General features: G+C 42.9%; 3 protein-coding genes across 8 annotated transcripts in view; 2 read left to right on the top strand and 1 right to left on the bottom strand.

The window, feature by feature from the left end:
- The window catches only part of COTL1 (coactosin like F-actin binding protein 1), a 326,745-nt gene that overhangs the window by 241,541 nt on the left and 59,196 nt on the right, over positions 1-26,008 (bottom strand). The window lies entirely within an intron of this gene.
- WFDC1 (WAP four-disulfide core domain 1) lies at positions 15,778-24,008 on the top strand. 4 transcript variants are annotated; one of them, XM_083370314.1, is made up of 6 exons: positions 15,778-16,053; positions 21,411-21,606; positions 22,212-22,295; positions 22,378-22,518; positions 23,051-23,092; positions 23,829-24,008. In XM_083370314.1, the coding sequence occupies exons 1-6, from the start codon at positions 15,904-15,906 to the stop codon at positions 23,885-23,887; spliced, it is 672 nt and encodes a 223-aa protein (XP_083226440.1). In that variant the 5' UTR covers positions 15,778-15,903; the 3' UTR covers positions 23,888-24,008. The 4 variants fall into 4 exon arrangements, with proteins under 4 accessions (XP_083226440.1, XP_083226442.1, XP_083226441.1 ...); XM_083370316.1 differs by lacking the exon at positions 22,212-22,295; XM_083370315.1 differs by lacking the exons at positions 23,051-23,092; positions 23,829-24,008 and adding an exon at positions 22,603-22,913.
- The window catches only part of ATP2C2 (ATPase secretory pathway Ca2+ transporting 2), a 29,805-nt gene continuing 29,360 nt past the window's right edge, over positions 25,564-26,008 (top strand). Inside the window, exon 1 of one of the 3 annotated variants that reach the window (XM_083370603.1) lies at positions 25,564-25,904. In XM_083370603.1, coding sequence (XP_083226729.1) covers positions 25,800-25,904 — 105 coding nt within the window. In that variant the 5' untranslated portion in view covers positions 25,564-25,799. The remainder of the gene's footprint in view (positions 25,905-26,008) is intronic. The other 2 variants (XM_083370601.1, XM_083370602.1) reach the window with 2 other exon arrangements.

The following is a 26,008-nucleotide window of genomic DNA, read 5'->3' on the forward strand; positions in this document are numbered from 1 at the left end:
GGTTCGGGTCCCACCAGGCTCAAGGTTGACTCAGCCTTCCATCCTTCCGAGGTAGGTAAAATGAGGACCCAGATTGTTGGGGGCAATTAAGCTGACTTTGTAATAATGCCGCTTGGGGGTGTGTGTGAAAGCCCTAACAAGCAGGCATATACATAGAATGAAGGCTACTGCTAAGCTTGTAAGCCGCCCTGAGTCTTCGGAGAAGGGCGAGATATAAATGGAATTAAAATTAAAAAAATATCATCAATGAAACATCTACAAGAAAACAACCAAGCTCAGAGAGCATTGAAGACCCCACTCAAAAATTAGAGTGCTCTTAGCCAAAGGGTACAGGGATGAGAACCAGGGTGCGCATATTTTTGAAACTAGCTCTGGCTCAGTTGCCACGAATACTCCATAAGCTCATTTTTGTCCTTCTAAAAGGAAATTACACTGAAGTTCTCTCAATTGCCTCAAGATGATATTCAACACTTGCAAAAAAAAACAACAACATAGAGAATCCTTCGATCGTTCTTTGCAACGTGCTATAATATTCAGTCCGAAAGAGAAAATGGACTCACAGCGCTGGAAAACATCATCAAAGATCTTTCCAATTTTTAACCCAGTTTCTTTAAATTATTTTTTTTTCTTGCTCTCTGGTTGAAAAAAAACACCCTAAAATTACTAATCCCAATGTTGTCCCTGCTGTCCATTACAACATGCTGCAAATCCTGTGTTGGAAAAAAAAGAAACAAAACCATTTCTCCTCCTTTTTTCTACCTTTGCATAATAAAAAGGATTTATTTTAAGCGGCAGCCTCAAGACCAGCACATTTATTATCATCTAAGCTTTTCTAGATCCTGGGTCATTTAATCAGATGGACTACAAAGCTGGAGGGTTTATTTTGTATTTATGCCATAACAATTTTATGAGCCTTTTATGTGCCAAAAATTTTTTTTTCCTCCTCTCCCTAACCATCATTTTTTTGGCTCTCCTAAACTCACCAGCATTTGGAAGCTGTTCGTGTTCTTTCACAACAAGAGCTGAAACATGAGAACAGGAGGAATGCCAGTTTTATATAAATCTCTACTAAATTATATATGCAAAAGAGGAGTTTGTGACTCCATGGCCTAGATGAGGTTGAAGCAATTAAAGCTGATTCTCAAAGTGGACACAACTGTTTGATAGACAAGGGATGGATGGGGTTGGAAGGGACCTTGCAGGTTTTCTTGATTCTAAGGGATTGCCCCAAAGAAGAGGGGGTCAACCTCTTCTCCAAAGCACCTGAAGGCAGGACAAGAAGCAACCGATGGAAACTAATCAGGAAGAGAAGCAACCTAGAACTAAGGAGAAACTTCCTGACACTTAGAACAATTAGCCAGTGGAACAATTCAGACGTTGTGGGCACTCCAATGCTGGAGGCTTTTAAGAAGAGACTGGACAGCCATTGGTCTGAAATAGGTTTCCTGTTTGAGCAGTGTGTTGGTCTAGAACAGGGGTAGGCAACCATGGCTCTTTTATGACTCATGGACTTCAACTCCCAGAATTCCTGAGCCAGCCACGCTGAGGGGAAAAGGAGAGGTTTCCAAGCTGAGCCATGCTGGCTCAGGAATTCTGGGAGTTGAAGTCCACGAGTCATGAAGGGGCCATAGTTCTCCCATGCTGGCTCAGGAATTCTGGGAGTTGAAGTCCACCAGTCATGAAGGGGCCAGTTTCCCCCATGCTGGCTCAGGAATTCTGGGAGTTGAAGTCCACCAGTCATGAAGGGGCCATAGTTCTCCCATGCTGGCTCAGGAATTCTGGGAGTTGGAAGTCCACGAGTCATAAAAGAGCCAAGGTTGCCTACCCCTGGTCTAGAAGATCTCCAAGCTCCCTTCTAACTCTGTTATTCTGTGATAGATTTCTGAAGATCTGGGTTGGCCTCCTCTTCTCTGAAAGATGCGCTCAGTTTCTCCTGACCTTCCAAAGCTTGAGTTTGAAAAGTGATCTGGAGCTAAGGAAGACCTCCTTCCTTCTCAGTGGAGCAGGCAGAAAGAGTTGGATTGATGATAACAGAACAGTGTCTGCATGGAGGACTGTTTTCAAATCATTTTCTGGGTCAGTTGTTGATTGATAGCTGCTGGAGGGACCAGATGGGAATCAAGGCGAAGCTTGCACTGTACTCTACAGAAGTCACAATTTACATGTGAGCCACAACGGTGTGGCCAGGGGGCATTTCTGCCTATATTTCAAAGGTGTGTGTGTGTGTGTGTCTGTTACAGCTATGAAATTTCACATTGTTGGGGCAATGTGAACAGAAAGCTATGCGTGTCTTTTTGAATGAGATCCAGTTGTCCACTGTAGAAACAACATGGGAATTAGGATAAATATTTCCAATCTTGTCACTAGGTCCCAATTTCTATTCTGCCTTAACCTAAGAAATTTTTATTTTATTATTTCTTCTCTTTAATTAATTACATTATGCAAGGCAGTCCGTTTTCAAACCGATGTACAATACATCAAATAAAAATGAGCAAGGGGGGAAAAAGGGAAAATACAATTGCAACACAACAAATAAAAACACCAAAAAAGAACCCTAACCGCCCCCCCCAAAAAACCCCTTGTAATTACAAATATATTCTAGATTCCCCTGATTTTATAAAACTTTGAAAGAGGAAACTAAACTTTGAATGGTCACTGAATTAATAGTGGTAAGTCGAGAACGACCAGGAGCTCTGGTGACACAGTGGATAGAATGTAGTATTGCAGGCTGACTCTGCCCACCGCCAGGAGTTCGATCCTGACCGGCTCAAGGTTGACTCAGCCTTCCATCCTTTAGAGGTCAGTAAAATAAGGATCCAGATTGTTGTGGGGGGTGGGATAGGCTGTCTCTGTAAACTGCTCAAAGAGGGCTGTGAAACAGCATATAAGTCAAAATGCTATTGGTATTGCTATCTGTAATGGGAAATGTTTGAATCACAGAGGACAACTGGAGAGGACCAGGTTATGTATGAGCTGGACAATTCTTCTTGGAAGTCCACAATCCTTCAAGAGGAGCACCCAGGAGATTGAGCCTGGGTGCAAATGATGCACGCCGCCCAACACACGCACGGCAAACTTCGCAACCGGGAAAGAGGCAAACATGCAGAAAAGGATATTGTTCTGCACATTTTTGGTGTTTTAATTTATGCTTATATGGGATAAAGAAGGTGACCAAAGAGTCTTGCAGCAGACCGCTTTTAGCTAACAAGAACAACACTCCCTGAAGTGCAGAAGAGGACACCTAAATATTTTATCACATTTAATATTTGATGACTGGAAGTTTACTTAACTTAAGACAGAGTTGGGGGGGGGAAGAAAGCCAACATATTAATTTCTCCCCCCTCCCCTCCATTGTAAACTGCAAAGGCTGCAGGTTTTAGCACTGATGGATTCACTTAATAAGGCATCGGTGCTACCAAAGTCCTGGAAAAATGTGGACTGAGTTTTAATCAGAAGGTGGAAAGGCAGAGGTTGGACAAAGCTTTAAAAGAGGAGCTGACCTCTTTTCCCGGGAAATATCAGCTGCCCGAGAAAGCCAGCGAGTCTCTGTTGGTCTCTTTGACTAAAAAGACAAGGCGGAGATGCAGCCAAAGTAATGGGATCTGCCAGCTGCTCCCTGTCCTCACTTATGGCCTTTTGGGGGGGGGGCGGGGGAGTGAGTTGGCATTTTCGGAGCCAGCAAAACTGTGGGATTCCTCAGTCAGAAACGGGTGGGATAAACAGAAAGGCAACGAGACATTTGCTTAAACTGTCCTCCATCAGGGAAGGGAGAGAAAACCCATCCATTCTTATTCTGTGCCAGCTTGTTCAATTTTGCCCCGTGGACCAGATGGAGCTCCGTAATCCTTAAAAACGTACTCCAATTTTCTCTGATCGAAACGGGCCACAGGTGAAGGAAAGGTGTAGGCCGGTGTGTGTGTGTGTGTGCTGTATCCAAGCTTGGCATCTTGAAAGACTTGAGGACTTCAACTCTCAGCCAGGGAATTCTGGGAGTTGAAGTCCACAAGTGTTGAATAAACCATTTCTGATGAACCGTTTCATTCCATGGCTGGTTATCTGAATGTAAATAAGAGAGGAAGCTACTTGATCAAATTACCACATTTAGACACACACACACACACACACACACACACACACACACACTATGCTTCTCCCATCTGTCTGGAGTGATGTCACACAAGTTCACACCCACGCAGCCTTAGCAGCAAATCAGTCTAACGGTTCCAGCCATTAATGTTACAGATTTTGCCAGTCTCATTATAGAGTTGTCTTGAAGTTCGGAGAAGTTTGAGTTTTGCAGCCAAAAGTAACATTCAGAGAGGTGTGAAAATCTTCATGGAAACTCTCCCATTTCCTATAATGTTTAAGCTTTGCCAATAACAACAACAACAACAACAACAACAACAACAACAATAATAATAATAATAATAATAATAATAATAACAACAACAACAACAACAACCCAGACACATTCAGAATGTTTTCCATTCCAGAAGCCTTTGAAATGAATAAATAAATAAATAAATAAATGCTTAGGTATGTCATCCTTATTTGGGAATGAATATCATTTTTAAGTTATTTTTTTCATGGTGACACAGTGCGCCATTCACTTTTCATGGGAGCTGAGCAGCTGCATAAAAGGAGGAGGAGGAGGAGGAGGAGGAGGAGGAGGAGGAGGAGACAATTCAATACTTCAGATTTTTCAAGCAGGTCACTTTGGAAAATGGAATCAGTTCAGGCTCTTTTTTCTAGTCATCATTTCGTTGTTCGATCCACATTCTGGATCCAAATTGATCTACAGATTTGCCCACGAATCAAAGGTCCAAATCAAATTTCTCACATGGGCAGGAAAACAATAGCTAAAATGTAATCCTTCTCCCTCCTTTCCAATTAAGCGGTTGCTGCCATCTGCTTTCATTATAACAATCTGCGTTTCCTGCTCCGTGCATTCTTTCTTGATCAAAGTTGATCAAAAAAACCACTCAGAGATTGTCGGGTGGAGGAGATATCTTTTTGTTCTCAGCATTTGCAAAAAAAAAAAAAAACGCTTTTCCACAAAAGGTTTTGTGTATTTGAAAAGCCGCCTGTTTGTTGAGATTGTTAACTTTTGGAAAGGTCAAAAATATGTTTTTTTCTGCATCGGTTTTCCGTTTTTAGATTTTTCCCACTGCCTTCTGCCATGCACGCTCTGAGAAAGGAGAAGAGTTCCATATTTTGATTTGATGGCAGGTATCGGGGTTGGGGGGAGGCCTTTGAAATGTGTTGCTGGAGAAGACTCCTGCGAGTCCCTTGGACTGCAAGGCCATCAAACCGGTCAGTCCTAGAGGAGATCAACCCTGACTACTCTTTAGAAGGCCAGATCCTGAAGCTAAAACTCAAATACTTTGGCCACCTAATGAGAAGAAGGAAGGACTTACTGGAGAAGAGACTCATGCTGGGAAAGGTTGAGGGCAATAGAAGAAGAAGGGGACAACAGAGAAGGAGGTGGCTGGATGGAGTCACTGAAGCAGGAGGCGTGAGCTTAAATGGACTCCAGAAGATGGTAGAGGACAGGAAGGCCTGGAGGAACGTGGTTGCGATGGGTCGGACACAACTTTGCAACTAACAACAACAATCGGGGGAATGCTGGTTAGGAATCATAGAGACACCAATAATGGGGAACAAAAATGAGAATGCAATGAACCAGAAAAATGGGAAGGCTGCTCCTCAGATTTTAGAGGACGCCGTGACTTAGCCTTCATTTGTACAAGTGGTCCTCAACTTAACAGCAGTTCATTTAGTGAGCAAAGTTACTACAGCACTGAAAAAAGTAACTTATGACCACTCCTCACCCTTACGACCATTGCAGCAACCCCACGGTCACATGATCAAAGTGCAGAGACATGGCAACTGGCTCATATTTATGACGGTTGCAGAGTCCCGGGGTCACGTGATCCCCTGTTGCAAACTTCTGACAAGCAAAGTCAATGGGGAAGCCTGATTCGCTTATCCACCATGTTACTACTTAACAATTGCAGTGATTCGCTTCGCAACTGTGGCAAGAAAGGTCATAGTGGGGCAAAACTCACTTAACGACTGTCTCGCTTAGCAATGGAAGTGTTGGTCTCAATTGTGCTTGTAAGTCGAGGAACTGCCTGTAAATTTGGGTTTTGTTTTTGCTTTGAATGGGAGAGAAAATGTTGGAAACTCACCATATATTATGCATAATCCTCAAATTATGACCAGTAATAACAATAACGATAATAATGGGCTGATAATTTGAATGTTCAGTTGCCTGAGGTTCATGTTTAATGAATAAAAGATAATAATAATAATAGTAATAATAAAAGTTGGAAGGGACCTTGGAGGTCTTCTAGTCCAACCCTCAGCTCAGGCACGAGACCCTATACCAGGGGTAGGCAACCTTGGCTCTTTTACCAGGCTCAGGAATTCTGGGAGTTGAAGTCCACGAGTCATAAAAGAGCCAAGGTTGCCTACCCCTGCCCTAAACCATTTCAGGCAAATGGCTGCCCAGTTTCTTCTTAAAAACCTCCAATGATGGAGCACCCACAACCTCTGGAGGCAGGGTGTTCCGCTGGTTAATTGTTCTCACTGTCAGGAAGTTACTTCCAGGTTGCTTCTCTCCTTGATGAGTTTCCATCCGTTGCTTCTTGTCCAGCCTTCGGGCACTTTGGAGAATAGCTTGGCTCCCTCTTCTTTGGGGCAGCCCCTGAGATATGGGAACCCTGCTATTATGTTTTCCCCCCCCCACCTCATCCTTCTCTGGAGTCTGTATTCCTCGAATTATGACAGTAATGGAGCCAGAAAGGTGGTGTGACGTCCAGCTGCCGAGTGAATTCATGTGAAACTCAAAATAAAATTTCTGCCGCCCTAAGGATCTAACAGAAATGCGAACATCTGTTTTGCATGAGACGAACGCTTCCCGTGTGAGCCCATGGTGGGCGAAAAGTTGCCTGTCAAAACAACAGTTGAAAGGGCTCTGCGTGGGAACCGACATCCTTTGAGCATTTCTCCCTGGCATTCATAACATCTTAGAGATTATCCAGGCTGGGTGAAATGACGGCTTTTGTACGGTTAATCCAAATTACCTCCTCTGTAACCAGCAGGGCCCAACCTTCATTGCCGAGCTTCCCAAGACGCCGTCCCGGCTTCCTCCATTGTTAATAAGCACCTTTGCACCAGCCCTGCAATTAAGGAAGCCCAAATTAAAAAGTAATCAAGATTAAAACAGTTTTGTCCCCGACGCTACAATCCATCTGCATTAATGCCAATACAGCCCACAGAGTGGCCGTAATCAATTCCATATCTGCAACAGGGTTGCAAGCTGTGTGTTTTTAAGACTTCCTCAAACCCTGAAAGAAAATTGAAACGCTTTGGGAGATGCCTGATCTCATTGGGCATCTTCGCCAGATGCAAAACTCAATAAACTCGACACACATTTGTTCTTGATAATTAGACCCACTCTGTTTGTGCCAAAACTAATTTCTTCCTGGTTTGTTTCTCATCAGAGGGCACCGTTCTGGGATGGCTGTGTGTTGATTTGTAGCCTCGTGTATTGCGTCCCATATGGGAAGCCACTTGACTTCCAGGCAAATCAGAAACCGGGCTGCGTAAATCAGACATTCTTTGTAGACATCTAGAAAGGGGTTGGCAGGTGGGCTTTGTCCTCTGGTTTCAGTGTAGACTGCATGGTTCATGAGGTGAAAATTATACAGAATAACAGAGTTGGAAGGGACCCCGGAGGTCTTCAAGTCCAGCCCCCAGCTCAAGGAGGAAACCCTCTACCATTTCAGACAAAAGGAAATGGTTGCCCAATCTCTTACATCCAGTTTTGATCACCAATCTAGAAAGAGTGCAGAGGAGAGCAACAAAAATGATTAGAGGACTGGAGGCTAAAAATATATAGAACAGTAGTTGAACTTGGGCATGTCTAGTCTAATGAAGAGAAGGACCAGGGGTGACATGATAGCAGTCTTCCAATATCTCAGGGATTGCCCAAAAGAAGAGGGAGTCAAGCTGTTCTCCAAAGCCCCTGAAGGCAGGAGAAGAAGCAACGGATGGAAACTAATGAAAGAGAGAAGCAACCTAGAACTAAGGAGAAACTTCCTGACAGTTAGAACAATTAACCAGTGGAACAACCGGCCTCCAGAAGCTGTGAATGCTCCAACACTGCAGTCAATAATGAAGAATTGGAAATGGTGGAGAGCAAATTAGAGCTCTTAAATTTAAGCCACAGGGGGGAGAGGGGGAAACAGCTTTGTTGGAAATCAAAGCAAGCCAAGCTTTCTAATTTGTTTATAGAAGGGGCCCAAATTCAGTTGTAGCTGGACATTAGCGGAAGAAGAATCCTTATTGAAGACCAGAAAACTACAGGCCTGGTGTTTTTCTGGTTTCAAATTAGGAGTCCCCTTCCACTAAAAACAATTCATTAAGAGAGCTAAGGCAGCCAGAAGCACTCATGAGAAGACCCTTTGTGGACAATTTTCAGCTTTTTTGTTTCCTTAGCTAAAACAAAACTCAAATGCAATCTTGGAGAATGGTTTCAAGCCAGCCTCACAGCTACTATGGCAAACATCTTCTTTGACATAGCAAATTCCTTCCCTTCTCTTTTCTCTGTACTTCTCCCAGGGTAGCCACAGCTACAGAGAGAGAATCTGAGGTTTGGGCCAAAACACAATGGCAAAGTCTTCTGCAATGTCAAAAAAAAAAAAGTCAGAATGGTGCCCGTGATTCTGATTCTGTCCGGCATTGGACAGCTCCAGGAATTAATCAGTTATCTTTAAAGCAGATTCACCTCTGAGCTATGAGTGGATGGCTTCATTGGGGTTCGTGAAATAAGACACCATTATCTGCATTCACACAGCCTGCTAAACCGTGATTTAAAATCCACAGAGTATGATGAGCAATGCTGCGTTCTGAACATGGCTGAGTTGGGTTGGGTTTTGTGTTTTGCACAACTCCAGGCTAAGAGGGTAAATACTGTATAGCTTTGTGGGTCAGCTATGGACATTTTGAAGAATGTGTTGGTTGTAAGTGTATAAGATGCTGCAAGGTCCTTGGTGCTCTCTGAGCTGGGTTGTTTGCTTGCAGATGTTTCACTACCAGGCTAGGTAACATCATATGGCTGAGTGAGTTTGTGGTTTGCTTCCTGTTTACCTCTAGTAGCTCTGCTTGTTTGTGAAGGTGCAACTTTCTCCGTAGTAGTTCCTTAACTCAATTCTTTAGTAGTTGGAATGGTCCTTGAATCAAGAAACTAGCAAAGAGCAAACCACACCCTCACCAATACAGGCAGGCCGAGCCACCTCTATATAAACAAAGGGCAAACCCCACTCCCTTCTAGCCCTGATGATGTTACTTAGTTGGGTCATGAAACGTCTGCAAAGAAACAGCTGAGCTCAGAGACCACAAAGGATCCCACAGCCCTTTTTCTCCTCCCCTTTCCCCTCCTCTCCCCTCCTCTTCATTTCCCCTTCTTCTTCTCTTTCTCCTCACTCTCACCTCACTCTCTTCTAGCACTGATAATGCTACATAGTTGGGTCATGAAATGTCTGCAAGAAAACAGCGAAGCTTGGAGAGCACCAAGGACCCCTTCATTTCAACCATGGGCTACAAATATTCTTTTTGGTTAGTACACAAAATAATTTGTGAACCAGGTCAGCACCTTTCAATTTTGCATCTTCGCTGTGGCGATATTTCTTCCAGCAGAGGGAGCTCGGGAACAATCCTCTTGCAAGCTGTCATCACTCAGAAAGTCTGCAGTGCATAAATATTTGAGGAAAGCAACGTGTTTAATTTCTAACAGAGCTTTGCAGTCCAAATGAGTTTAGAATGTTTTCTTTATGCCCTGCATTAAATCCTCCCTTCAGATACTAATGAAAACCCAAGGTTTGCTTCAACTGAACTTCTGGGAATCGGTGTGGTTTGTAAAACATAGATTATGGCAAAGAAAGTTTGCCTGTTACTGTTTCATCTCAATATTTCCATGAGGACCTCAACCCAGCATCCAGGAGAGTACCCCTCGTTTTATTCTCACAATAACAAGCCAATGGCTGTGTTCAGAAGCAGCACTCTTACCCGAGACAGATAAAGATTTTGCATGAATTACACTTCAGAAAACGTAGTTTTAGCTTTTTTGCAGTTTAGCATATTAAGGGAATTCAGCCCTTAATATGGTCAGTGGTTTAATGTACTGTGTGAAGCCAAAACATGGGTTAAACCAGGGGTATCAAACTCAATTTCATTGAGGGCCGCATCAGCATTGCGGTTGCCCTCAGGGGGCCGGGTGGGTGTGGCCTACTGGGTGGGCGTGGCTAGAGTGCATATAGCTTACTGGGTAGGCGTGGCCAGCTCTACATCGTTGGCATCAAGGGTGCCTATGGGGGCCTGGGCAGGAGTGGGACAGATCTGGGGGTCTCTGGCAGGAGGAGGGTCTCTGGGCCAGGGCCAAGGCAGTGGGGGCCGTTCCCTCACTGTTTCCAGGATGGCTTCACGGGCCGCATGAAACCACTTCGCGGGCCGCATCCGGCCCCCGGGCCTTGTGTTTGACATGTCTGGGTTAAACTAATAACCAGGTGAAGTATGTTTTGCAAGTGGAATCTGTAAAGTTGGTTGAGCAGAAAATAAAAGATGATTGAGGGAAAGTCAAGAAGGAACTTGAACCCAGATCTCCTCAGATGACTAGTAACTCTTCTTACTTATCCATCCTTGCTAAGATTAGGCAAAAAAAAAAACAACCCAATGCTTTGGCCATCTATGAAATCATTCAGTGTTTGCATCCTTATCAGAATGCTTATGAACTAGCTGGAGGCTCAACCCTTGACTGAGGACATCCAGTTTTAAGCCTTGGAACACTCCTTCATGGAAAAGCCAGTGTGGGACTTTGGGATGGAATACAAACTGACCCATTAAATCAATCATTCAGTCAAGGAACAATTGAGAAGGCTGGTTCTTCTCCACTCCCGAAAGCAGAGGTGGGGAACCTTGGCTCTTTTATGACTTGTGGACTTCAAGCCAGTTCAGGAATTCTGGGAGTTGAAGTCCACAATTCATAAAAGAGCCAAGGTTCCCCACCCTTGCCCTAGAGGGACATGATGTAGCTTGGAAGTCTTTACGATGATCAGAAAACGAGCAATGACACAGTTCATTTTGTGCTGACCTCTCATCCACAGCTTCCTCAAGGCAGTGCCCTGAATGGCATCGCCGGTTGGTTGACGCTTCCCTACACAAAAGCTGAGGTCACGTTGAGAGCACCCCAAGGAGGGGCAATGCCAAATGGACTTCTGCATCGTCCCTGGTGATGAGAACAGCTGAACTCTGTTCTGCAGCTTTGAGGCCAATCTGCCTTGGCAGTTCATGGAGGTTTAAGTAGAGAAAAGAGCAAGAAACTGGCCTGAAGGCTCCACGCTTGGATGAATGAGGACTGTGGGGATGAAGAATCACTTGACATTGTGTTTCTGGCGCCATTTGGAAAACTCTTTTCATAAATGAAAATCCACACACCCTTCAGAAGGAATAGCCCTTCGGCTACTCAATGTTCTGCTCACAGATTGGGTAAAAATCAATGGGGCCAGGGTGCCGATGGCCTTTTTCCGATTTGGTTTCTAAGCTACTTAATAGTGGCTTTAATTCAGAGCAGCCCTTTGGCCTCGAGTCTCCCCAAATGCAAAAAAAAAATGGACTATGCTGAAAACAAAAGTACGCAGGCCAGACTTCTTATATTCTTCTAGTGTGCAGCTGTTAGTGCACCATACCGTGTGGTCCTTGGCTCAACTGTAGGAAACACAACAGGAATGTGTTTTGTTCAGACTCTCTGTCTCCTTAGACTTGACGAAATGTATTGCAAGCCTGGCTTTAAGGTCCCTGCCAAGCCACTGTATATAACAATGCAACCAGATGGATGGATTTACCAACAATTGCATGAAATCTGTACTCGGCATAAAGCAAAGCTCCAGCAAGCTTTCATTTGTACTTTTTAGGAACCAATATCAAGATGCCTACTATCCATACTGTTGGGGATAATATGTAGTACAGTGGCACCTTGCTTCTCAACTGCTTTGAAACTCTTGTCGAATTTGGTACCCAATGCATTTTGACATGGAAATTTTGCCCCGATACTCATTGTTTGTTCAGTACTCAATGCACAAGCTAGATTTGTTGGCGTCGGGTGCCTTGTGACTCATAACATTATTCCTTATGGGGACAAATTGTTTGGTACTCATAGTTTTTGGTACTCATTGCACCTCCCAGAACCAATTAACAATGAGTATGGAGGTACCACTGTAGCAACCACTGATACATGTTTGCCTCTATTTGGGCTACTTTAACTGTAGTACACAAATTAGGACAATGACTGGATGTGCACCTGGGTCTCTGAAGGATCCAAGTCTCATATCTTTTTCACATGTGTTGCGTGCATTTAAAATGGGTCCAGATTGGTTTACAGTATTCATTCGGGTCTTGCAGGATGGCTGTGCTGTATAGTCACAGCTTACAGGATTGCTTTGCTAAAACTTAGAGGACAAAGTGCTAGGGACAAAAGGAAGATATAAAAATGATAAATCACCAGTGCTGTCAAATGGCTACTTATTCAAAAGATGACCTATCTCCTGAAATTAATTAAGGATAATGCCATCCGTGCATGATGTCTTCCTTTGTTTATCTATTTCATTACATTTGTTATGGCCACCGACTCCGACACCCTCTGGGCAGTTTACAGAATCCAAAGCAGCTAAAAACAATGAAAGAAGGCAGCTTGGACTCAAAATGGGCACAATAATAATATAAAGCAGGCCAGGAGTCCCTAACTCTTCCACAGACAAGTGTGGTAAGAGAGCCAGGTCTCAAGGACCATCTGGAAGTCCACGAGAATGGACACCATCTGTATCTCCAGGGAAATGCTACTCCAGAGGATGGGGACTGCGACAGAGAAGGTCCACTTCCTTGGTCCCTCAAGTGGACAGCTTTTAATCGAAGGGACCAGGAGGATCCCCCTCTTCCCAAGCATATCGAGCCAAGAGACACATTGGAGTTGAGTGGTCCTTCAGATGCTCAGGCCCAAGGCCATGGTTTATGCTGCAATGTAGGAAAAAACAGATAAACTAATTTATAAAGAAGTTCCTCCCTTCCAAAGAGCACTTTCCCCATTTCATTAGACAAGGAACCTGGGCGGTCTTTGAACAAATCCCCAAAAGGCATCCGTGACCAACGTGCTTTGTGTTTGTTTATGGGTGACTGACTAGTGTGATGTTGCGAAGTCCTGACAGCAGTGGTGTCTCCCTGCGGTGCTGCTGCTACTTTCTACATGAGGTGCCCAAAACAAGATTATGCTGCTGGATATCTTTGTGCTCTTTGCTGGGAATCCATATTTGGAGTCCAACTATCACAACCATCCTAAATCCAGACATCATCATATGTGCCAAGATGTAGGAGTGGCAGATGAGACAGATCTGCTGTGCCAATATGTAGGAGATAGAGCGGGTGGAGGTTAAACAAGGGATCAGCCTAGAATCCCTACATAACCACAAGCAGGTTAACTCCAACCTCCCTTGAATTCTGTAGGTCCATATCTAACTCCAAACAGATGCCAACTGTTGGCTGAGATATTCCTATGCATAGCCATCAGTAGCAATAATCAATTTAATTGGACCTTCATGTGTGGATCTGATCTTTTGCACCTGACACAAGTAGAAGTCCAGCATGAGAAGCTATTACAATTAAAATTGGAATTGGAACAGAACAGAATAGATGGAGTAGAGTAGAGTAGAGTAGAGTAGAGTAGAGTAGAGTAGAATAGAATAGAATAGAATAGAATAGAATAGAATAGAATAGAATAGAATAGAATAGAATAGAATAGAATAGAATAGAACATAATAGAATAGAATAGAATAGAATAGATGGAATGGAGTAGAGTAGAGTAGAGTAGAGTAGAGTAGAGTAGAATAGAATAGAATAGAATAGAATAGAATAGAATAGAATAGAATAGAATAGAATAGAATAGAATAGAATAGAATAGAATAGAATAGCATAGCATAGCATAGATAGAATAGAATAGAATAGAATAGAATAGAATAGAATAGGACTTTATTGTCACTTTAAATGTACATTAATCAGCATACATTAAAATGAAATTTCGTTGCATTCAGCTCTCAAAGGATAACCACCTCCAATATACACAACATAAATGTGACCAAAGATTATGCATATAACCACATACACACACATATATAACACAGGGAAACAACACAGTCTAGTTCGGATGTATACATGTATGCTGTACATGTCGAGAAAAAAAGAATCTTGCGAATATTTGGAAAACATTTTCAAGTGGCCATTTATATGGGAGCAAAGGGCCAAATGCATGTTCTCTAACTTGGTGCCACTGCTGATAAAATCCTTCCACACTATGTTGCTTTGATGCATACAAAACACACTTTTTTCCCAGCAGCTCAAAGAAAGCTTCCATGGAGAGATTTTGCTTTGTTTTACAGGTTCCACAAAAATCATCCGAGGTGAATTGGGCTAATGTAGCTTGACTGCCCCCCCCCATGTTAACAATTGCTGTTTTATCAAGAAAATGCTAAAATGTTATCAAGTTTGTTTGTTAAACTGAGTTATATAATGACCTATCTCACCAGCTGGGAGACAAGCAAAAGATTACAAACCAACCAAAAGAAAACAGCAGCAAAAATATGAAAGAATACAATAATACAATGGTTAATAATACAGGGAGTCTAAATTTAGTGGCTACAACTGGAACCAACAATGAGGTTGTTAAGCAAAGCAGTTGTTAAGAGTTAATATAACTGTGCTTATGATCTTACTTCATTTCTCCTTTGCTTTATAGACCTGCCAAGGTGGTAAATCCACGGATCGGTCACAAGGTAGGTTTTTTTTTTCATCAAAGTCATAAATGTGAACATTTGTTGTCCAAAGCAGTTGCTAAGTGAGGACTATCTATATAAAGAGAGATTTGTTCCTTGTCTGTCTGAGATTAGGATTTTCCTTGACTCAGATGCATTATTAAAAGCACATCAGAAGTGCAAATAAAAATGTAGAAATCAACACAGTGTAGTTTGGTTTTAGCTAGGTTTGATTTTATTCCTGTTTCTTGGAAATGGTTATTCCAACCATTTCTGATTCTCTCCGGTGTTTTCTGGCCCAACTAGAAGATGATAACAAAAAAAAAATCTTCTGGATTCCTTGCAGGACCTTTAAGATTCTCAAAAGTCTTTGGCTACCCCACAACATGAAATAAAATAAAGGGGTTACATCTCTCTCTCTCTCTCAAAACAAAAAAAGCACATTAAGAAGAAGAGAAGGTCCTTAACAGCTGTGATGGACTTGCCTGGAAAAGCTTTTTGCTCCAACATGTCCTTCCTATTCCTTGGAGAGCTTTTTATCACATCCTTATTAATATTTTCCCAGCTTTCTCCTTTTCTCCGCTCACAGCAGCTGACACCCGATCCTGTCTCCCCCTCTTGATTTGAATGGCCCCCCTCCCTCCCTCTTGCTCTCATTCTCTGTGGTTCCTCTAGGAGAGCCAGATGTTCAGACAAAGGTCTAAAAATAATCTTTCCTTAGAAAGTTGAGTGGCGGTGAGAGGTGGAGGGCTCCACTTGGGAGCAATCGCAAAGATTGGAGAAGCGGATCCAACTTGGAGCAAGAAACTTATTGGCAACGCAGCAGCATCTTTTCTGGCCCCAGACTTGAACCCTTTTAAGGACAAACTGTCTGGGAGGGAACATTTTAGCCTGTCTCTCTTTTCTCTTTTCTCCCGCAAAGAAATCTGAAGCAAATTTCATCCTCCACGGAGGGTGGGGTTGTTGGTTTTTTTTTTGCAATTTTCATTTTTTCTTCTTGTTGTGGTTGATAGGGCACCAAAAGACAGCTGAAGGAGAAGGTGGAATGGGAGGCAAACTGCATTTTTGCACCGCGTTCTTTACAACTACTTTATGCCTGGTGTTTCTGCTCTACCCACCCTGTTACTATGCAAAGAGGCGCTGGAGACGACAACTGAAGGCTTCACCACTGAAGCTGGTGGAGAAGTACGACGATGTAAGTAAAAGCTGCCAGTCAAGAAAAGGGAACGGTAGAACTGTAGCCCGTCGCGGGAATCCTCTGAGGTCACTTAGTCCGACTTTCTGCTGAAGGTGTAAAAATATGCATGGGGTGTTGGATTTATGGTTAGGCTTCAATGTGGTTTGCAAGCCTTTGAAGGACAGAAAACTCGCAAGTCTTTCGGTTTTGTTCCCAGAGAATCCAGTGAGTAGAAGCTTCCACACTTGGCTAAGCCCTGTCAACATCTGTCTTCAAACGTTCTGAATTTTTGTGTCACGGTTTCATTGGAGTTTCCATCCCCTTCAAGTCGTTGCTCACCATACCTTTTCTCTGTGCCAAACCCTAAAAACTCAGGGAGTTTAACAAAACTTAAGTGCTTCTGGCTTGCGTAGAGTTTTGTTGTTTGACACACATCTGGATAAATATTCTCTGCCCAAAGGGATGTGGTCTAATCAAGCAAAGGCCCGCTTAAAGAAGTGCATTTTTTTTCTTTTTATTTCACTTTTTCTGTTTCCACAAAGGAACAAGATGCCAGTTTGATACGGTTTCTCTATCCACTTACGTACTTAGGTACTGTGTAAGTACGTAAGTGGACAGCAGCTAAGTATCTTCTCTGCTGTGATACTTTACATTTCTCTTTTTAATTAACTTTAAATTGCTAATTATCTTAGCCTATTCAATTGAAAAAAAGTAACAGTTGTGGAATTTAGGGTGATAAATTGTGATTTCTTTTCCTTACTTCCCCAAGTTGAACTATAGTTTAATTATACACCGGGTTATGGTACATTTACTGTGCTTTTAATTTATGGATGGGTGTTTTGATAGCTTCAATAACTGAAATCTTACCTTTATATGCTTTCTGGACTGTTTTAATGTTTGCAGAAGTTAAATACGTATGAACACAGTACATATTTCTTCAAATATAAATCCTAAGCAAATCAGACAGAAACCTATTCTGAAGTATGTGTTCATTCTGATTCTGAAACTGCAGAATAGAACAGAATTCTTCTTAGGAAAACAGTTTACTAATATTGGCAAAGAGATAGCCAATAATCAATCCATACAAAAGTTTGTGATGCCTAAAATGCTAACTCGTTTAATTATTACACGTGGTTTGTGGCTGCTATCTAATTTGGAAACACACATATATATCCTCTTAATATGGGTCAGTTTGAGCAGGGGGTTGGACTAGAAGACCTCCAAGGTCCCTTCCATCTCTTTCATTCTACTCTACTCTACTCCACTCCACTCCACTCCACTCCACTCCACTCCACTCCACTCCATTCCATTCCATTCCATTCCATTCTATTCTATTCTATTCTATTCTATTCTGTAATTCTATTCTATTCTATTCTATTCTATTCTATTCTATTCTGTAATTCTATTCTATTCTATTCTATTCTATTCTATTCTATTCTATTCTATTCTATTCTATTCTATTCTATTCTATTCTATTCTATTCTATTCTATTCTATTCTATTCTATTCTATTCTATTCTATTCTACAATCTGTCCTATTCCATTCCACTCCATCACATCCCACACCCATATCTGCTGGTGATAAAATTGTACCAAAATTTACACACTTGGCGAGGAATTTCCCCGGCAAAGGGGCCTCAACCAAACATATCAGATCTTTTTGGAGCGTTCCAGGCAAGACTCTCCCATCGTGTGCTCAGATACAACCTGGCTCCTTTTTACAGTAGGCTCTGTGATGTTCTTCACACATCTTCCCGAGACCCAATCTCCAAGAGGCTCTGAGCTGATTCTCGGGGAGCCCTAAGGAAGCTGTGGCACCAATCCAAAAGGTTGGGTGGAGTGGATTTCGCAAGGGAGGAAACCAATTACGGAGCAGATGGAAGTCCCAAAGTGCCTGGAGAATTGTTTGAGGTTAAAATGCCAAGGTGGTTTTTTTTTAATCGCTCTTTCTTTGAAAGACTGTTTCCTCTCTTTGTAACAAGAAGCCCTGAGAATTTTCAAGAACGAAAACTTTTTTTAAAAAAAAGAGAGGTGTGTGTGTGGAAAGTGGAGGAACGGTGTTCTCCAATGAACCCAAAAAGAACATCTGAGGGGATTTTTCTGGAGAATCTAGTTTATTTTAGATCTCTATGCATAAATAACAGAAATTATGTTGAATGAGCGAGTACGTGGATGCTTTTCGTTGGTGCATTGATTATTCCTCAGCCTGCTTAGTTTCTCCAATATTGACAAATATGCCAAGGGAGACCCCTAGTGGCAGACTCTAGAATTAATTTTCACAGAGTTACAGGAGTCTCCCACTTTAAGACCCTATTCGGGCCAGAAAATTCACTGTTAAATGATATGGTTGTGAAGTGACGCACCATATGACCACACCCACTTGATGAGCTTTGTTTTTCCATTGTCATTAAGCGAATCGCTGGTCGTCAAAGCCACCTTCCCTGCCGGCTTTCCGTGTTGACTTGCTTGTCGTAAGCCAGCTAGGAAGGTTGAAAAACGGCAATCCTGGGATTGCACAATACCGCAACTGTCTTAAGTGCAAGCCAGTTGCCAATAGCCCAAACTGCATTTCTGCGACTGCAGGGACACTAAGATTAAGTGTGAGCATTGGTCATAAGCCACTTTTTTCAGCACTGTTGTAACTCTGAACAGTCGCTAAACAAATAATCATAAGTCGAGGACTACCTGTACAGAAAGTGACACTTAATTATAGACCAGGGACTTCCAAACTTAACAATTTCAAGACTTGTGGACTTAAACGGCTGGCTGAGTAGAGTAGAGTAGAGTAGAGTAGAGTAGAGTAGAGTAGAGTAAAGTAGAAGAATAGAATAGAATAGAATAGAATAGAATAGAATAGAATAGAATAGAATAGAGTAGAGTAGAGTAGAGTAGAGTAGAGCAGAGTAGAAGAATAGAGTAGAGTAGAGTAGAGTAGAGTAGAGCAGAGTAGAAGAATAGAGTAGAGTAGAGTAGAGTAGAGTAGAAGAATAGAGTAGAGTAGAGTAGAGTAGAGTAGAGTAGAGTAGAGTAGAGTAGGACCTTGGAGGTCTTCTAGTCCAACCCCCTGCTCAAGCAGGAGACCCTATACCATTTGAGACAAGTGATTGTCCAGTCCCTTCTTAAAAGTGTCCAGTGTTGGAGCACCCATAACTTCTGAAAGCAACTTCTGTTCCGCTGGTTAATTGTTCTCACCGTTAGGAAGTTTCTCCTTAATTCCAGATTGCTTCTCTCTTTGATCAGTTTCCATCCATTGTTTCTTGTCCTGCCCTCTGGTGCTTTGGAGAATAATTTGACTCTCTTTTCTTTGTGGCAGCCCCTGAAATACTAGAATCCTGCTATCACATCACCCCTAGTCCTTCTTTTCTTTAGACTAGCCAAACCTGCAGCCGTTCTTCATATATTTTAGTCTGGGAGTTGAAGTCCCCAAGTCTTGAAATTGCCAAGTTTGGGGACTGCTGACATAGAACCTAGAATTTTCCTTCCTCTCATAACATTGTGAGTTGCAGGATGCAGCAGAGATCCGAAGCTTTTCCAGATCATTTTTCCATAGATACTCACGTAAAGTTGTAAAAGACACTTCTCCACTACTATGAGAATAGCACTGTATCTAAATTTACAATTGTTCTGAAAGGTTTAAATTTCATAGGCCAAAGGCAGCTGGAGAGATCATGGAATAAAGGAGGAATGTACAAATAAGGCCATTTGGCAACGTTCTTGCAACGCTAAAATCTTCTCCAGCCTGTTTCACTCCAGGATGAGGAGAGTTATAGGAAATTCACCTGAAGGGAAGGTTGTTGAACCACAGCAAATTCAAAAATGCTGTGTACTTGGATGTTGCTTGCATGTGCTGGGTAAAAACGTCTGCTCACATCGCTTGGAGGAATGGCCCAATCTAATAGGAATAATGTTCCTCTAAATTGAGTGTGTGCCCAGGCTCTGTAGGATATAATCTTTCTCATCTGAAAAGATTAGCCATAATCCTTTTGAACGGATTTTTATTCCTGATGGCATGTCATCCGCGTATCCCTGAGCTAGCAAAAATACTCAGGATGCCTCTGGTTAATTAGGAGAGAATGTGGGCCAGAGTAGGAGAAAGCTGTGAAGTCAAATTTAGTGACCTGACCTTGAAGATGCCATTGGGGGGGGACAAACAAGAGCCCCCTGCTCCTGATTGAAAGGTTTTAACTTAGCATGACCCTCTTGCCACAGAAGAGGCCGGAGAACAAGTAAGAACAGACCAACTATCAATAGAAGGGAATACCTGTAGCTCAGGGTTGAACAGCGGGGGTCCTCGATGCTTTTGAGTTGGGAGGTTTTCTTGCAGGCGTTTCATGACCCAGCTAGGTAACATCATCAGTGGAGCAAGGGAGTGCTAGCAGTATTTGCATTTGGGAACAATGCAAATTGTTTCATTATCTAGTTGGGCAATGAAACGTCTGCAAGAAAACCACCAAATGTGGAGAGCAACAAGGACCCCACAGGAGGAGGAGGAGGAGGAGGAGGAGGAGGAGGAGGAGGAGGAGGAGGAGGAGGAGGAAGAGGAGGAGGAGAACAATTACAACAACTATGGGGTTCTTGGTGCTCTCTTGCAGATGTTTTCTTGCAGATGTTTCTTGCAGACATTTCATTGCCAAACTAGGTAACATTATCTGTGCTGAAAGGAAATGGGGTTTGTGGGGGGGGAGAGGATGAGGAGAAGGAGAACTGTGGGGTCCTTGGGGCTCTCTGGGCTTAGTGACCACATATTTGTTTCAAAGAATTTGTACCAGGTAACTTCTCATCAGGGTATGTTTTTTGTGAGTCCTTGGTGCTCTCTGAGCTTGGTGGTTTGCTTGCAGACATTTCATTACCCAACTAGGCAACAACATCAGTGCTAGTGTGAGTGTGGAGTTTGTGCCATGTTTTGATATAACAACTTGCCCTGCCCATGTTGGGTGAGAGTTTGCAGATCATGCTCAATCTGTTGATTTGTTCCCCAATTGCAAATACTGCTAAAAATCAATAAACCTCAGTCATCTCCTTTGGCAAACATATGAAATTTAATCAGCATTCTGGCATTTTTCACTGTTCAAGAACCGGGGGTGGGTCAGTTTCGGTATGGAGCCATCCTGAAGCCGAGGGCTCTGCCGAATTGTCCTCGCCGGCCAAGCGCCACCTTGTGGAATATCTAAGCATTAGACACAAGCCTCAAAATCTTTCAGAAGAAAAAGCATTGTCTCCCTGCAAGCTTTCTATCCCTCGGTTCGTGAAAACGTTGAACCATCTGCCAGGTTGCAAAGGTGAACAGGTGTGTAGTAAGTTGGATAGAAAAGGGTGGGGGAATATGTTTGAAAAATGCTGAAGGGGGATCGAGTAAAAAGATCTACTTTCTTCCAGGATTATGAGGACTCTCTTCATCCCCATAGTGCACACTACCAGAAGAATGACCGGTGTCCACCGCCATCCCAGACCTTACCGGAACGAGCGTGTGAAGCACCCAGCTGCCGGTCGGACTCTGAATGCGAGAAGCACAAACGTTGTTGCTATAATGGATGCATCTATGCCTGTCTAGAATCGGTGCCACCTCCCCCAGGTAGACCAGCCCATAATAGCTCATGCTGGAGATGGTATCACAGCAGGTCCAAAGTACACTTGGCAGATGGGATCCTTGCAACTCTTGCTATTTCCCAAAACAAAGGTCTTGGATGTTGCTATTTTTAAAATTGTTCTTTTAAGTCCTTCACCAGATAGATGGAATCATCTCTTTAAGCTGGTAGACCTAGTGGTTTTCCAAGATGCTACAGTATTATGGGATTCTACAAAAGGGATGAAAAATGCACAGGGGCAAGAACCATTAGCATGGCACAGATCATCAAACCATGGTTATAGCATGTTGTGAGCCACTAGCATGGTCTCTTCTGTTCATCTTGTTAAAAGCTTCTTCTTCCTTGGTGCTCTCTGAGTGTGGGTTTTTTTTTCTTGCAGATGTTTCATTACCCAAACTAGGTAACATCATCAGGGCTAATCTAGTTGATGTAGATGACGTTACCGGGTTTGGGTAGTGAAATGTCTGCAAGAAAACCACCAAGCTCAGAGGCCCCCAAGGACCCCTCCTTTCAACCCTGAGCTACAAAGATTCTCCTTTATTGATGCTTCTTCTTCACAATAAGAGATATTCTGTCTCTTTTCACTGAAAAGTTTTAGATTGGCTGATTCAGCCCAAACCTCGCTGGTTGGGTGGAAATGGCTGGCTCCTGGATGGACCAGAAGAAGTCCTACAAGGTAGAGTAGCAGAACCACAGCAGTAGTAGCTCCAACGTGCCACCACGGACCTTCATTGATCTTGAGATGTTTGTTTCCATAGCTGAAACATGCAGCACCACTGAGGACGGAGGTGACCCCTTGCACTGTCCAACAGGATTTGAATGCCACATCATCCATCCCGGGAATGCCGCCGAGGGCATCCCCAACCAGGGGCAGTGCATCAAGCTACGTGGGAACTCCGGTGAGTTACTGGCATGAATGTGAAGCATCTGAGCCCACAAATCACGACCACGTGAGGTACTATCTTAAAGTCACATTCATAAAGATTTCTTGCAGAAGACAGCAGTGGAGAAGTTGTGTTCATTAAAAGTTGTCCTAGAAGAGGTGGTGGAGAAGAAGAACTGGACCTAAGATGGAGAAAAAGTTGAGGAAGCTCATTTTTGCCCCTGTCTCCACATTTCATCATTTAGATAGATCCAGGTGTGGAGTTACCTGTGGAAGTTGATACAAAAACTAAAATAAAACAATGCTGTTTCTTGCTATAATTCTCTAGTTTTCTTGGTTTCCAGAGACCTGAAATGCCTCTGTGCAACCTTGTCTCACAAATTAAAGCGCAGCTAGCGTCCCCTGGGTGGTTCACAACAAAATTTTGTCATTTCCTTATTGAAGCGATTTGAAGAAAATAATGCTCACCATGCTTGTTAGCTGTGCCACATGGTCATTTGTGAAGATGCTTAAGTTTCACTCAGTTGGTACTTCTTTTTCTTCTCCAGATGGATGGAATCTAAGACCCAAGCACTACAAGGACTATTTTGGTAAGTTCCAGCATTAAAAAGGCAAATCATGAATTAAATAATTTTTCTGAGGAGCAGCAATTTGAAGAACATGGGTCTAGAAGGGTTGTTGATATAGGTGATCCTCGATTTATTATCGTTTGTTGAAAGTTTGAGGTTCAAAGTTACAATGATGCTGAAACAAGTCCAGTCCTCCTTACGATTGGTCCTCGCATTTATGACCATCACACATCCCCATTATCACACCATCACAGGTTGGGCACTTGGCAACCAGCTCACACTTACAACCAGGTACAGCGTCCCATAGTCCCATGATCGCCATTCGGCACCGTTTCTGCCAATTTTTGGCACATATTCAGAGGAATGGATTCACACTTATAACTGTAGCATTTGCTTGCCAACTACAGATTCACTTAATGACTATCATAAAAAATGATTGTAACATTGTGTCCGATTCAACTTACGACAGAAATCTTGGTTCCAATTGTGCTCGTAAGTCGAGGACTACCTTCAAATAATCCTTCAACATTCCACCTTATCATAATAAGCAGAAAGTAGATCCTTGGGTTGAAGAGGCCAGTCTGAGGCCAGAATATGGGGTGGGGGGGAAGGAATCTGGAAACAAATATGTGACAGGAAGTCAGATTATTTTAATGGAAAGGAGCTAGTTCATCTTGCCATGTCCTAAAAAAAAATCAAAATTAACTTAGATGTCCTATTTTTATCGCTTGGTTTTTTTCCAACCATTGTTTTTCAGGACACAGTTCCAGCAATGGATTTGGTTATGTGAAGCAAACGCAGAAGCACCTTGGTTAATTCAAGAAGAAATCTTTGGACTGCTTATGTGTGACCTCAAAGGGAAAATAAGAACATTGGATAGGCAAAGGATAAACCCTAACCAAGTGAGAATAAAGCCAGGAGAAATGAACATGTTGAATCTGTTCATTGCCAGACTATTTTGAATTTCTTTTCAATATGCCTCAAATAAACTTACTGACGGGGAAAGGGGTTAGAGGGTCTTCAATTCATATGATTAGCAGCTGGATGCAGAAAACAGGCCTCTTCTAATAACGCCACACGTTAACAGCGTTGCATTACGAGTTTTACGAGGAGGCAATGTAAAGCATCGACTTTTAATTTGTACGGTTTCTCTGTACAGTTTCTAGGGTCTTAGCATCTTTTTTATTATCTAAATAGCCCCTTCCCCATTCTAGGATTGCATGAATAATCAAAGAGATATGCCAATTTCCACTCAACCTCCAGCAGATCTAAGTGAACTTTTTTCCTAAGGGTTAAAACGATACAAAATTAGATTTGGGAATGAGCAAATCAAAATGTTATGCACTAGGATCAGGTGACAAATTGGCCCCAAAATGGACAACACACTTTGCACATGAAAAATTTCCAGGATCCATTTGCAAATCTCAAATTCCAGATACTTGGGATAAAAAAAAAAACAATTTATGGAACACTAGAGAGGTCTTGTCTGCAAGGTTACGTGACCCTCCATAAAGCAGCTATTTTATTCCACGTCTGGACAAGAATTCATCCGCTGTGCAATTTTCACACACGGATCTACGGACTGTGACACAAGGATGTTGTTTTGGGCTTGGAGGAAAACGGTGTCATGTTTTAGCTCTTTGAATGGAAGAAATCAATCAACCAAAAATGGTTTTGCTTTAGGAGGGTTGGAAAAAAAAAGGACAGTTGATTTGACCATTGTGTAACACTCCCGATGCAGCCTTCCAGTGGGGTAATTATGACCCCTATTTGTTCTGCTCAGTGTTAGCTGCTCTGTAAATACACATTATTCATGCAAACAGAGGACATTTCTCTGCAAAAATCAAGGGAAGGCAGAGTCACTGAACCTTTTCCTAAAGGTTAAGTCAGCATAGACTGGATTTTTCAAAAGGTCTTTCTGTAGAGCAGAGCCTCTCAAACTTGGCCACTTTCATTCAGGTGAACTTCAACTCCCAGAAATCCCCAGCCAACATTGTTGGAAATACTATGAACATTTACGGTATTTAACATTTGTAAAAAAAAAAAAAGTAAATTACAACTGAACTATGAGCGTAAGGGGATGTCAACAGCATCAGCCCTTTCAGAGACAGAAACATAGGTCTCCCTTCCAAAATGCATGCAATTTTACAATAGTTGAACCCAGCTGCTGTTGCAAATGTTCCTGCACACGTACGTAGAAACACACTAACCAAAGTTTGGGGCTTGCAACTCCTACAGCATAGCTGACAGCAGTTGCAGACGCTGGCCGCCAATGAACGGTTACACAAGAGTAGGAACTCAGCCCAAATTGTGACCTGGGGCAACAGATAGGACTTTAATACTCTTGTAAACCTACAACGCCACGTTTCCCAGGACCTGGGGGGGGGCGGGAGGGGGAAGGCTAAGCCTCCACAGACCAGACCCGTCCAGGTAGGTCAGCTGTTCTGAAGAAGAACTTGGCCCCTCCCAGGCACTTGTTGCGAATGGCAGGCGGGGCGTTGCTGTGTGTCTGTGTCAGGTGTCACTCTCGGCTCACCTTTCTATGCACCTCCTGAGCTTAGGAGGAAAGGTGAGCCTTTCAGCCAGGAAACAAAAAGGTAATTCACAGCAGCAGCAGCAGCAGCAGCAGCTGTAGCTGAGGCAGCTTCTTCTTGAGCTGCGTGTTCCCCTCCAACACACACACACACACACACACACACTTGTGCCTGCTCCCACTCTGCCCACCAAGATGGGAGCCACACTCTGCTTTGCCAAGTTCTTCCAGGATGGGTCCTCCTTTCTCCATCTGGGTCGGAAATACCAGTCCCTGGGCAGCAAGGAGACCGGAGACCAGGTCAGGAGAGGTTTTCTCGGGAGGGATGTTGGGTTGGAACTGACCGTCTGACTTGTCCTCTGGGCCAACTTTCGTTAATCTCCAGGGAGAGAGGGGAAAATGTG

Source organism: Vipera ursinii, assembly GCF_947247035.1.
Source record: "Vipera ursinii genome assembly, chromosome: 10".
NCBI lineage: Eukaryota > Metazoa > Chordata > Lepidosauria > Squamata > Viperidae > Vipera > Vipera ursinii.